At 42.0% G+C, this 14494-nt stretch overlaps 1 protein-coding gene across 8 annotated transcripts in view; it reads right to left on the bottom strand.

Moving 5' to 3' along the window:
* cacna2d2a (calcium voltage-gated channel auxiliary subunit alpha2delta 2a) overlaps positions 1–14494 on the bottom strand; it is a 180263-nt gene that overhangs the window by 61336 nt on the left and 104433 nt on the right. For 7 of the 8 annotated variants that reach the window (XM_087840826.1, XM_087840827.1, XM_087840828.1 and 4 more), the window contains 2 exons: positions 6520–6564; positions 1585–1723 (listed from right to left, as the gene is read on the bottom strand). In XM_087840826.1, coding sequence (XP_087696952.1) covers positions 1585–1723; positions 6520–6564 — 184 coding nt within the window. The remainder of the gene's footprint in view (positions 1–1584; positions 1724–6519; positions 6565–14494) is intronic. The other variant, XM_006783176.2, reaches the window with a different exon arrangement.

The raw sequence follows: 14494 nt of genomic DNA, 5'->3' as shown, positions 1-14494 counted from the left end.
ATATTTGAGAGATTAAATGTTTATTTAAAAGTCTTTACACTGTAAGAAAAGAGAGTTTCACCGTCCTGTCTGGTCCAATTAACACTTTCAAGCTTGAACCATGAAAACTTCTTTTCTGATGAAATTAAAATAATAATGGTAATTCAAATATATGAGTTCTAACTTACATCAATAAAAAATATGATATAGCAATTTTGCAATTTATTGCTTGTGTAATTTCTTTTGGCTTTTTTGGGGAAAAAATGTCTCAAAAACCAAAAAACCTCATGTGTCAAATATGATACACTTGGCTTTACAAGGTGTGGCCCACGATGTAATATTAGATGGACACTCCTGCTCTAAGAGCTGCAAGGATTTTATAGATCAAGCAGATTGAATTTACTTTTTAACATTAGCTAAAGGAAGCTCTACCTTTAGTATCTAAAGACTGATTCCAGGACATTTTTAAAGAATTAATGCACATTTGTTTAACAACATGTTTTTCAATTACTTATTTATCCACAGCTAAAACACAGCACACATGTTCATAATGGAGTTGGCACAAAGTCTGCAGTTGGTAATCTTTGCACAGCAGACCGCACTATGGGAGCTAACTAAACAACATTAATAGTAAACATTTTCCACAGAACAGCGGAGCAAAAACTAACTCTGTGCACAGTACCACTCTACTCCTGTAGTCTCCACCAGCCTCAATCAAGAGGGCTTTATTCTCTGACTCATATCTTCAGTCAGGGGAACCAGAGCTGCAACAAAATGGCTCCGGGAACAATGTGCAGGCCTGATTGCTCTATTGTGAGTTAGCTGTGGCCTTTGACATCTCCTCCTGAACCAAGAGTGTCTAATTCTGACAAGATTCGTCTGGAGACACAGCTGGAGGGCATTGTTACAGACAGGTGCCATATACTGCCTGTTCAACAAAGACAGTGAAGAGCTAGACAATAACAGAAAAGGGGGGGGGGGGGGGGGAGAGCTGCCACTGTGAAAATGGCTGTCTGTCTGCACATGCTGTGGTTTTTGAGTCTTTAAAGAGACAGGCATAGAATATCCAAAAGGTTAGAGGTGGATAACAGAGGGAGCATGCCAAATGAAATCAGAGTCCCGGAAAGTACGCGTGTTCGCTTTTGTCCATTTGGCAGCGACAGAGTAAGGAGAGTGTTATGTCTACAGGGCAGGACAGTGCCAAGCAGGAAGGGCAAGGTCCGTGAGCAGGGGGGACTGTGCCCACTCATGACAAAAGGAAAAAAAAATAATAGTGCAGATCTGGTGTGAGGGAGTGTCTGTCATCAAAAATCATGTTAGTGTGTTAAAGTGGAGGAGGGAGAGATTGTGTTAACATGCTGAGAAAAAGAAGAGAGGTCAAGTTAAACAGACTGTCATCTATCCATGACCCACTGCTACCATGAAAAACAGGCCTTTTGGTGCATCCAGCACATATGTGAAAGCTGCTGGCAGCTGTGCAAATCCGAAGGTGCATTCATTGTTGCAAATTTGCCTTCCTTTCCACCGTTTCACCACCATCTCACACAGGCCATTCACACACATACCAACAATGTAAACAATAGCAGCAAAAAAGTTGCAACTTACAGCCTTTGTATATGTCTGTAGGAATCTGGACTGCACTCGAAGAGTAGTTGACCTTGTTTTTAAAATTGGGATCGTCCACAAACTCCAGTTCCAAAGACGATGAAGTCTCCAGTGGATTCTCCTCTTCCCCGTCCTCAGTCTGCAGACACACATGCGCACACACACACACACAAATCTAAGTGAGAACACAAATAAGAACAGACAGGAAAAAGATGGAGAAACACGCTAGTGTAGAACCGTATTTTGTTACCTCACATATTGTGGTTTTACAGGACCTATTGTCTGCTTCCTGGTTTAGATGCTTCTGTTCTCGTAGGAGAACAATAGCAGGTATTAGCGCAGACACCAAACGGGGGCACTCATTAGTACTCCTGATGACAATCTCAGACACATGAGGTGTCGCACAAATTAACCTCAACAATAACTAGCACCTAGCACCACTTAATCACTGTTTAGTTTACTGCCAGGACGAACGAGAGCAGCGCTGTTTCGCTTCTCTCACCGATGAACATTTAACATTTAAAGAAATAAATAATTAGCATCTAATTTTTCTACCTTATAGCGTGTTCAGCACCGAGAGTAAAGATGAGAAAGCTTGACACATATTACATTAGGGACTCTAGATATCAAAGAGAGCCTGAATATTAAGAGCTAAACTGACATTTGAGCTTTTTATCTTGATAAGCTATCACTGTAGTACAATCTGTGCCTGTTAACACCGGATGAAGAGATTTTAGGTTGTGAAAAAAATGAAAAAAACAAGATATAAGCCTGCCGCCTGACTCTGTTTATTAGCTCATCTTGATCTGATATTACTGTGTGTGCCCTCTAAAGCCCTGTTAGATGCACTCCTAATAAACAGGTAAAGCTGACAAGTCAACGTGGTTGACTCCTTGCTACAAAGTAAAAAGAAATATTGAATTTATGTGTACTCATGCACCAACCTGTGATACAGAAGTAGCCCTCAGCAAACTCAGGCATCGTGCTTCTCTAATTCCTTTTTTATTAGTGAACCTTCATTTGATTTCATTCACTTAATGCTTGCAAAACAAAAAACTCACATCTCAGATCATTCTCCGTGCATTCGGATAGCCAAAGAGCAGCATTTCACATCGCATTGCTTTGATAAAGCAGCACGGGTTAATTGGATCTGACATGAAAAAAAAGGTTGTTTTTTGAAGAAATTAAATCAAAACCCAACGTCCAGAGCAAAATTTGATTGATGGGCACACTTTAATTGACTATTAAAATGCAATTACAAACTGTTGTCGGAATGAACCGAGCGATAGCTTTGCTGAAGCCCCATTGAAAGACAGCAGAAGAGACGATGAGTATTGTGAGTATTGTTCCCCAGCTCAGGGGAAAGTTTTCATTACTATAAATAATATATTATAGCACAGGGAAAATATACAGTATGCTTGCACATATGATATTTAACCCATAGACCTCTACTTTATTTGTGTTTTTAAAATAGTTAAACATTAAAACTAATGACCTCTCAAAAAAATTCAATTAAAAATGAGTATTAGTTCCACTAACTAAATTACTAATTCAACTTAAACTCACGGCACAATGAAATGTTTTTTGTTACAAGGCCACCTATACCCATTGTTTCTTTAATATTAGAGAGTTTACCTCCTCTGTTTAGTTATATGGAAGATCTGTTGCACACAACAAATGTAGAATAAAGTCTACCACAAATTTTGAGTTTGAATTTAAGAGGAAAGACTTATAAAAATACAGTTCACGTGAAAAATATTTTGAATTTAGTAAACCTCCACTGGTAATAAAATAGCGAAGTTCTGCTGCGGTGTAAAAAGAACTATGTCTGTAAAAGCTTCGAGTCCCGCCCTATTCTATTCTGTCTACTTTTGGAATAATTCATATTGTAAATGCAAACAGTTCTCTCATTTTCACAGTGCTCATATGGATCCTGCTGCTTGAGGTAACCCTGTGAAGCTTCAGGTTTTTAATACTGTCAAAAGAAAGACACCTACAAACAGCAGTAAGCAAAAACCCCAACCAGGATTAATTCCTTTATAGACAAGCTTGTGTGTGCTTTTTTTTATGCTCTTTGTAACAGTAATTAACCAGTGCTGCAGCTGAAATGTGGAAAAACCCTGATGTTCAGAGTTGTTTTGTATTTTTTCCCTGAAAAAAAAGTCACTGAGTTGGCAGCATGAATAGAGTGCATGTTGTTGTGCATTGATTACATGTATCAGTTTTGATAGCAGGCACCGTTTATTCCTTCATATTGTCAACCTGTGACTGACAGTTCAGGGGGTGTACTATGTTCATTACTGTAATTAAAAACCTGTTTTTGTTGATAATGTTGTTACTGTAACCCTGACACAGGCAACCGCCTATGTCAGCCACATTGGCATGTGCCAGGATTTTTCAAAGTCTCTCTCTTTAAACACTCCCAGTTCATTAAAAGTTACAAACACAATTCTTACACTATCAGGCAATAACAATAAATACATAATACACATAATTTTGTCCTCTTGTCCTGGTTTAATGGGGCTTTTTATGTTCCTACTTCATAAGAAAAATAAACTGAGGCTAAGCTAAAGAGGGAGGCAATTTTCTAAGAAGGAAACCACATAAGAATTAGTTATTGTAAAAGCATGATCACACTATAATACTGGTTACACAGGGGTTTGATAGCAAATAGATGTCTGCTGGATTCATGTCAGTTTAACATATTGTTTCCGCTGTGAATCTGAAATGCTTTGAGCTTTGACTATCAAACAACAGTGAACCTGATTGGGTTAGGGATGTTGGCTTTTCAGCGGCACTAACTGTGAGTTTGTTTATCACTCAGTGTGACACTAATTCTGTCAATGTCGGGCATGGAGCCTCTTTTTTTTCCTCCCCTTTCTTCAGAAGAGCCCAATCATAATTAACCAAGGCAGTGTCTAATTAGGAGCTGAATAAATCCACACAGGAAAGACTGATTGGTTCATTTTCTTCAACCATCCACCACCTGTTTTGCCCCATTCATTACCCAATTTGTTAATTTTATCTACCCGTTCTCAAGGTTTCATTAAAGACTGAAGAGGCCAGAGATGACATTTTAAAGCTTCTTTCTATCTCACCTTCAGCCAACCAGGGCTAACCTGAGACATGCCGCTTGTGACCCCGTGTATGTGCTTGCACGAAAGAGTGCTTAGGTGGAGGGAAAAAAAAGACTATGATAACCTAAGACTAAGATAATCCTTTTAAACAATGGCTGCTTCACAGAAAGCAACAATATGAGCACTAAACAGATGTTTAACATACTTAACAAGTAGTGCTATTTGCATTTGCACGTCACATCTGAAAAACTGTGAAAAACCATTTCAATTTTGAGTCACAATTACATTAATCACACTTGTAATAATATATTTTATGTGTCTGATGCTTGTCCTCCAAGTAAATTACAACCTAGTGAGACATGATTGACAATATTTTTCAGCCAGGCAGATATAAGTATTGTGCTGAAAGCGGGATCACGCAGTCCAAATAATATTTGCATTTTCACCCGGGATGCTTTGTCTGCTCTCTGCCGAAGCGTATCTTATAATCTTTTAGGAGGTGAGAGGGAGCTGCTTTTGTTTGTTTTTGCAAAGATACAAGTGTTTTAACGCACGGCCACACGGGACCCAAAAGTCACAGTGTTATTTCACATCCAAACAAACTCTCTTTTTAAAAAGCTCAATAGCTGAACATATCTAAAAGAGGCAAATAAAACATTCTTCAGCTTCCACATTAGAATGAACATCAGACATGCTTTGGGACATGACCGGTTTTTAACTTAAAATGAATCATCGCATTCCACATTTATATCAAGCGCACACTGACAACAGGAGAAGTTAACAGGGTACAGTGTAGAAGAGAGAAAAGAGCCTGCCAGTTACTTACCATTCTTGAAAACAGTCTTCAAACATCCCATTGCTCTAACATTAAAAGGTTTTTACTCAAGAAGTGGAGCTTAACTGAAAGAAAAAGTCATCGAGGGAGGAATCAAGATTCAGACAAGGGAGTACTGGTGGACTACTGTTGGGATTTTCGAGAGGAATGACCTCTGCCTGACTTATCCTGTCTTTTTTGGGGGTGGTGGTGGTTGTGGACTTGGTGATGTGGGGGTCAGAGGTGTGTCGCTGGTTTGGCCTCAGCGTGCCATGTTAATGATGACCGATGTTCTCCAATTAGATGCGCTGACAGGCCCTAAAGCGCTGTGTCATTAATCAAGGGAGTGGCGTGCACAAAGAGAAAATCACATCATGATTTATTGCTCCTCTGCCTCCCTTTCTCACTCTCTTCCCATCCTTTTTTTGTGCTTTGGTGATCTAAAGAGGATTCTTGCACTCCTCCTTGAAACTTAATCAATCAGCGGGCACGGGCTCCAAGTGCACCCCATCCTGAGGAGGAACTGCAGGCTGCAACCAGAGTGGCGGCCTGGTGAGACCAATGATTTGCTGGGCTTTTCTGCTTCTTTGAATACCACTCATATTCTTCAGTGTGAACGGCACGAGTGATAGAAATTGTTCCCACTGTATGAAACTGCGATGTGACCCGTGTTTAGGTCTGAGGTGTCTCGATGGGCTCAGAGGTCTGACAACCATCGTGGTCCAGAGGAAGGAGAAAACTCTGGAAATTAGACTGGAGGGAGGACATCTAAAATCACTGTCACATGCATGTCAGCCTAGCCCTGCTCTGTCACACCAGCTCACCATATAGCAGTGTCACCTCGCTAACGCACACAGACAGCCCAGGGGCCTATGACCGGAGGAAGGGGAAGGCGGGGAGGGGTGCATCAACACCGAGAAGGGAAAGGATGGGGTAGGGTTGCAGGACACGGTGGCAGGGGTAGGAAGTTGAGTGGGTGGGATTTGGGGTTTAAGGCAGGCAGACGTGTGTGTGGGAGGGGGTAGCAGTCCGTACTGTACTCACATAGTCTGAATCCGCTTTGGAATCGTAGTATGAAATGGCATTCTCCTGTACAGAAAAGAAAAGTAAAAAGAAAGATGATGAGAGAAGATATAGCAGTGCCTATATCAGCCCGGACCTGCGGTGGTAAGGTAAAGAGACTCATGGTTATATTCAATCACACTGTTCAGCATGAGAATATAATCAGCATCACAGAACACAGAGGAGTAGTGTGATGTGGAATGTCATGAGAAGGTGAGAAGATAGCTGTAGGATGTGCTGCATCTGGACGATGCTTTTGTTAATAAGATGCAAATGTACGTGGCACATGTTCGCGCTTTGTTTGAGACGCTATAGGAACAGTTTCTTGTGCTGTGGAAACTGTTGTCCCCTTGTGTGGCGCTGTGGCATGAGCTCAGATGTAACATGGAGTAAAGTGGTTCGTGTGCGAGCAAAAATAAACTCAAAACATTACTCTCTCTGGGAGTCTTATCAACCTCTGCTGGTTGTGTTTTCAGTCTAGGCAAACAGCTCTCGTGGGAGGGAAGAAGCAGAAAAAGGAAAAGAATGAAAATTTATTCGCATTACTTAATTAACAAGTAAAGTTTGTGGTCACCTGCTGAAGCCCCAGATTCAGTTTTCAGCCTTTACCTGGCACTATTCCCAGGATGTTAGCTTCCCTGCCGTGCTTTTTCAGTGAAATGGCATGCTTATCTCCCACAAAGGCAGGCGTGAGGGCGGGCAGGGGCTGCGTGTATCGCCCAGCGTCCGTGTGGCCTGCCTCATTATCATGTGAAGGCTGGCTGAGGATGCACTCTCAAGGGCAGCCCAGTGACCGCCTCGCCCACACTGTAAGAGCCGGTCATGGTCTGATGAAGGAGGATAGCTGACAGAGAAATAGAGTTTTCTACTCAGGTGTACAAAGTCTTAAACAATGAGTATTCAGCCTGATTAATTTACTCAGTTTCTATTAGGCTCTTTCTTACTCTTACTGTTTGGTACATAATTATTTGCATCTCTCAAGTGCTCTCTGCATTTATTGATCTCAAAACAAAAACACACACCCATACACTCACATGTATCTATATGGACAGGTCCTCTCTTTCAGCTAGCGCTCATCACCCCGTCATTCTCTTTCAATGTAAAAGCCTTTCTACACACAACAGCCGAGGTCTTGGCACGCCTGCAGCGATAATCAGCCAGTCAGTCATCAGCTCAGTACCAAACAATCCATCAAAGAAAGAAAAAAGCAAAACAAAACAAAACCAAAAAAAAGGAAAAAAGATCAAAACTCAAGCTGACACCAAACATGGGGTGGGTGAGTCTGGGCTCAGCTTGTTTGGGAAATTAGAGAGGACAAGAGAGAGGAAGAGCAGGATTTCCTTCCCGATACATCTCCTCAACTTACCAGCACTCCCTGTGGCGCCCAGCTTTTTCAGACATCAGGAGTGAGCAAAGGAAGGAAAGGAGCTGAGTGGAGGATCAGAGCAGATCTTTCAGGGAGTACACTGGGTTAAGTTGGAGGTTAGGATGGAGGCTCAGGCCAGGCTGATATGAAGGGATGAATTGTGAAGTGAGAGAGAGAGAGAGAGACAGAAAGAGAGAGAGAGAGAACGAGCGATGGCTGGTTGTGGTTGGGTGCAGTGGGGAAAGAGCTGCCAGGGCTAAAAATAGCCCATGCCTCTGCAGAGAGAGAAGAGAAATGAAGTGAGAGTGAGAGAGGGACTATGGCAAAGCAACAGGGTTGTTGTGTCTGCCAGCTGGATTGATCCGGAGCCCAGTCCTGCTTAGACTGGTCCCATGCTTCTAAAGAGTTTACTCTCAGTGCTGCGGCATTACAAGTCATTATTCAGAACTGCTTCCTGTAAATAAAAGCTTGGTTCCTCACACCCAAGGGACACCGTCCAGCATCTTTACTCAAACTGTAGTTGCCTACTTCCCGATTACCATTTGAACTGCTGTTTTGCTATGTAGCCCTTATTACAGCTCTTTATTGAAAATTGCATAATATGGAGTCAGACAGTAATTCAAATGTAAAAGTGAATATGTGACTACATAACAGCTGCACATACTTCCATATAGGACACAAAGGGTCACCAATTTAACACTCATAAAAACGATACAGTCACTAGACCTCAACCTGGTTGAATGCCTCTGGGCTATTTTGAACAGCAGCCTCTGCCAATGTCATCAAACTCCAAATGAAGTATTGTGTTTAAGGAGAAAAGTGTCTATAGTCTTTGCCACAGAGTAGTGTAGCTTTTCTGAGGCTCATTTAAAAAAAAAATTAACAGTTAATTTTCTGTCTTTTTGATGATATTCGTATCACATCTGTTATGATCCTGCTGCTGGTAAACATCATAATCCTGATTGTTTTGCTGCATTCCTGTTTTGCAGCAGCATTGTTTTGTATTCCTAAAAAGCAAGCACACCCTTTTTCTTTTACATTGTTGCAGTGACTGCTAATGCCTAAAAGCTCAATCTCACTGTTTAGTTCAGCTCGAGCCAAGCTGCATGACAAAGAGCCTTTAGCAACTTTGGCAAACAAGATCTAAGTAAAGGAGTTAAAAGTCATAAGAAGGTTCTGTCTGGGCTCCCATGGCCAAGTTCCCAGAGATGTGAGTCATCCTGGACAGCACCGAGGCTTGACCTCTTGTGGTAGAGGCAGCAGCCAATGGGGACAGACATTTACCCATCAGGAATCGGCTTCATGATCACAAACACCAACAAAAATGGGGGTCTAACTCCTGACTATGAGAGCCTGCCTACTCCACCACACATCCAACCACTCACAAGCACACACAGAAGACGGGTCCGAGGCCACTATGACCCTCTGAGCATTCATTAGGGCAGTGGTTCCCAAACTTTTTTTGCTGGGCCCCCCTTGTTTTACAAGAAAAATGTTCGCGCCCCCCCTCGCGCGCGCACGCACGCACGAACACATCCTCCAACCACACACACCCATATTTTGCTCCATTGCGGTTTATTTCACACCTCAAACATTTAGTAAACAATTAAGCAAATAATTACAAGTAATCTGCAATAAATTACAGGTAGTAAGAAAATAAACTACTAACTCTTTTACGCTATGTCCACACCTACACGGGTATTTTTGAAAACGCAGCTGTTTCGTCCACACGTAAACGGCGTTTCGAATCACCGAGAATGGAGATTTTTTAAAACTCCTTTTTTGCGTTTACTGGATGAGGAATACAGAGTTCGTCATGCAATGTCAAAGGTATGTGCCTTTTTTCACGTCACGCTGTGTGCACGTTATTGTTTACATGAGATGAATTGCAGAATGGCAGATAGAGACGAAATACTGTTAATCTGACTATCTGCAGGTTTTACACGCTTACATATACATGCAGTTACTGTCCCTCCATTTACAAAGGCAGAGGCGTCACGGTGTAATTATTTTACATGTAGTTGTTTTTTTCTGTGTAATAATATTCAACATTGCTATCAATACATTTTTCAAAAAATCCCTCTGCAAAATGGGTTCAAAAACATAAACAACTGTTGGACGCTGTTTGTCCGTGATTTGAACCGGGGAACAAATTGTGGCAGGATCAGCCTGATGTTATTTGTATCCCACTGTAACTTTACTGTATAAAGAGCTAACATCTCCAAAATGTCAAGAGTAGTTAGTCATTACAACAAGTGTTTGTGAACTACAAATCAAGAATGTGGGATACTGTTTGTCCATGATTTAAACAGCCCAGCGCTGCTCCCAACGAAGGGAAAACCAATCCTGCAAGGAGACCTACCTCAGCATTTGTGCAGGTGAAACCAAAGGGAAGATATGCTTCACCATATTTTCTAGTCTTTGGCTTAGAATGAAGTTGGTTTGGAAACATATTCAGCTATGCTTCATCTCCTGCTTTGCCTTTGTGTGGGCGCCCGTGCTAGCAGTGTCCAAGCGTTGTTTTTTTTTTTTTTTCCCTTTTCATGCCGCGCCCCCCCTGCAATGGCTCTGCGCCCCCCCTAGGGGGCGGGCCCCACACTTTGGGAACGTCTGCATTAGGGTAACATGGCCATCTGCTGTGGCTGGTCACAGGCCTCCACGGGCTCAGGGTCTGGGTTAAACACACATCTCATACAACACCAAGCCAGCAATTATCCCTCACTGATCTCCTTACCCTCTGCACACGACTGGCTTACACATGCACCAAAAATGTATGATCATATGTCTACAGAAACTGGGTGTGTACATGCAAACTATAGCTTGCATGTACATACCCACAAAACAGCAACACACAAAGCAGGAGAAATTCCCACTGACACAGTGCTATCAGTAAATTAAATCTATCATGCTGAGTGGACCAACAAATTCCAAACAGGAGACAAACACTGAGGTCAGCTGATGATCTCCAGCCACTCCCCTACATCAATCTTCCCCTGCTCATCTCCTACCGCTCTCCTCCGCTCACCGTTATCTTGATCTGCTTCCTCTGTTCTCCCTTTGCCCCATCTCCCCTTCTCCTCCTCCTCCCTGCCCCGTCTTATCTTCATCTTTTCCAATCTCTCTTTCCTCAATACCGGCCTCCTCTCGCCAATTTCTGATTTCACCAAAAGCAGCAACGCGTAGGTTAGATGCCTACTGTTGCTATAGAAACCGCCCCTGTGCTCTAGATCACAATGTGACTTTGTCTCCTCGCCAGGGCTCCTATGCCTGCTCGTTTTTATGTCTGACCAGATACATGCCTGCCTATCTTTGCTTTGTTTGTTTTTTTAAATGTCTCTGTGAAAGGTTGTTCTTCTTCATTGTGTTTTCTTCTCACAGGTGATGCATGCTACTTCAAATTCGGCTATTGCTTGTAGTTACACATTTAAACTTCAATATCCACTTTCAGGTGAAGGTCAGAGCCCAAAATTTCATGATATGTGAAGAAGAGCTTGGCAGATAATTCATCTTCTAAAGCGCATCATAACAATTCTGACTGAAAAATGGCTGGCACCTATAAAAGGATGCTAAATGTAGGGGTACATGTTATGACTGAGCACGGTCGCTGGGGCTCAATCTTCTGAATTTGAATCTGTGAGCTCTCTCAGCATGCTGGCTGCGACAGGTTGACATTTGAATGCGAGACAAGCGCTCCATCATCGGTGGGGACAGATTACAGTCATATTCATATCTCCTCTGGACACCTGCTAATGAATTTATAATTACAGAACACACTTTGTGCTTCTGCTGTGCCCTGGGGTGTGCACGCAAGCATGGAGTAACACAAACACACACACAGACACGCACACACAGCGAACCTCTCTCTTGGCCCCGATAGTCTTGCAATCATTCCAAGCACCAGTTTCCCTAATGGAAGCTGACATTATATCAAACACAATAAAGTTTTTCATTTACTGCTCTTCATTAACCCACGCACATCAGCCCATAAGGTACACACTACCACACAAACACATGCACACATGCGCACACAGCTCAGTTAGTGTGAAAATTGAAGTAGAATAAAAAAGGAAAGCTGATACAATGTGATCTGACTCCAGAGAACTAATCTGTGAAGTTTTGCTGGAAACCAGTTAAGATGCTTTACATTTTCACCCCCTTCATATCTCCTTGGCTCTGATTTCCACTCCTATCTTTATCTAGATACCAGTTTAGCACATGAACTGCAGTCCATTATCCGGCTGGGTGATGAGTGAGAATACAAATCTCTGACTAAGTCGGATTGGATGCTCGCTATTACAGAGTCTGATTGCACCTATATGAGAATATAGCAGGTAATTGTCTGGAGAATTCACAGCAAGTGTGCGAGCATCATGTCTCCCACCTCCTGCACGCTCTACCCAGGCAGCACATCTCATCTAAAACGTCACATATGTGAAATGTCACATGTTCAGACTTTGTCCTGACTTCACTCTCCAGACGTTTGAACTTGATAAGAACTGGACAATATTGTGTGTGCACACACCACACACACAGAATACAATTTACGTATGTTAAGCAAGAAATGACTGACATCCAATTTCTTATGGAGACAGAGGAAATACATACACAAGGGCATTCATACTAAAAGGAGAGACATCCAAATTAAATCGTAATACGCCATCAGAAACTAATTTGTTCAGCTCGTTTTCTTTAGTATATATGGCTCTCAGGTTTGTACTGAAAAGGTGAACTCATAAAATATGTCTCTTAAACAGAGGCAAATTAATCATAGACATTTAAAAAAAAAAATTGTCAGAAATCTGAGGGGCCTTTTACCACTTTGATCTTGAACTGCAGAGGTTGCCTGTGAATAAAATATGAAACTTTGTTCTTTAGGGGAGCTGTTCTCGCTGCTGGCAGTGTGTTTTTTTTTTCCTTCTCACTGTATGCTTATAAAAAGCACAGTATGTGGACGTTTGTAATTAAAATGCATGGAACATTTTACAGTGCAGGACTTCCACCTATAGCAGACTGCATTTCTGGGGGAGGGGTGGTTGGTGTGGGGCATTGCCAGTCCTAGTGCGCTTGCTGTGGGGTGCGGCTGTAGAGTTATCAGCGTGGGAGCTATTAGTGCTCTGGCTTGAAGCCTTCATTGTACTTACAGTAACATAACGAGTGGTCATCAGCTTGAGTAGTTCCTGTTCTGTCTCTGTATGTGTGCCAACTCTCCAGTCAGAATGAATACAGACAGGCAGACACACATTCTTCCAAACACACACAAGCACAGAAAACCCTCATTAACAGAAGCAAGCTACATCTAAAGTCTAAAAATAAGACAAATCTATCTATCTATCTATATATATGTTAAAGGAATTTTCAAAATGTTTTCATTTATGTATTTTTCTGTGGGTTCAAGGCAAAGTATTGCTAATGCCTTTTAACTTCAGCTCTTCAAGGCAGACTGCTGTTTGATGTGTCAGGTCCTGAAAAAAAGGCTGTTTTTTTTTTTTTTTTTTAAACCAGTGAAGGTTAGAAAAATGTCTTTTTATAATTCCAAGTCAATGAGAAGAGTCAACAGGCAAACTGGAAATTAAACCGCTGGCCCGGAAGAATAAGAAAACAAGAGAAGGAGAAAGCTATTGAGCTGAAGTGAAACTCAGATAAAGGGGTGTATGATTGAGGCCTTGGGCGCGGCTGCCTCGCTCTCTCTCTCTCTTGCTCTCTCATTGGCATGCTCTGTATCTCGAGGCTTTTAAGCGATTAGGGAGCTGCTGAGACCATGGCGTCCAAGCATAGCTTCATGCAGATGTTCATTTGTATGCCAATAAACAAATGTGCCCCCAGATTAAAGCTCCAATACACAGTGCAAATTCAGCAAAGTGAATGACATTCTCCATGGACAACTCATCAATGTCTTGCTCCTCTTCACGCACAACCCCATTCCTCCTCCGAACTGCACGCTGACTTCAAAGATTGGCAAAAATCCGTGAGATAGAAGAAGAAACGAGTGAAGAAAGAGAAGAGTCTTGATTATTTTAAAATGAAAAGGAAATAGTTTATTTGAATACATTACATTACGTTACATGAGCCCCCAATTTGGCCCATGAATCTGCAAATTCCCTTCTTTAAGTCTATCTTTGTAAACACCCTGCAGGTCAAAGATGCCAACTTTTTTTCTCCTCTTATATCCTTCCTCCCTCTCTTTTCCTCTTTCGTTTACATCTCTGCTGTGCTGTCTTTTTCTTTCAGAGCCTGACACTTTCCCTCGGTAAAAGTAGTTAAATCAGTCTGTGAATATTCCAATCTTGTGATAAGGAAAGAAGGCTTTGTCCTGCTGCACTCTGGGTAATGCTGCACTCCATTGTTGGCTGACAGGGCTCCATTGAGTAGCAGGTTTTAACACTGATAGCATCACCACCCTGCATGGACACAGTGCCAGATAAAAAGCCTATCCAATGTGGCACACGCATGCCCACACCTCCAAACAAGCCTGCAATCTGATCATCACAGGAAAAGAAGGAAAGAGGTGCTGTAACACCAAATAAAGACAAATAAGATAAACAGGGCGTGACAATACTAACGCTATCATTGGATTCCCAAGGGATTTGATAA

The sequence above is a fragment of the Neolamprologus brichardi genome, chromosome 5 (assembly GCF_056152115.1).
Source record: "Neolamprologus brichardi isolate AB-2024 chromosome 5, ASM5615211v1, whole genome shotgun sequence".
Classification (NCBI taxonomy): Eukaryota; Metazoa; Chordata; class Actinopteri; order Cichliformes; family Cichlidae; genus Neolamprologus; species Neolamprologus brichardi.
This window is presented reverse-complemented; position numbering and strand designations above follow the sequence as displayed.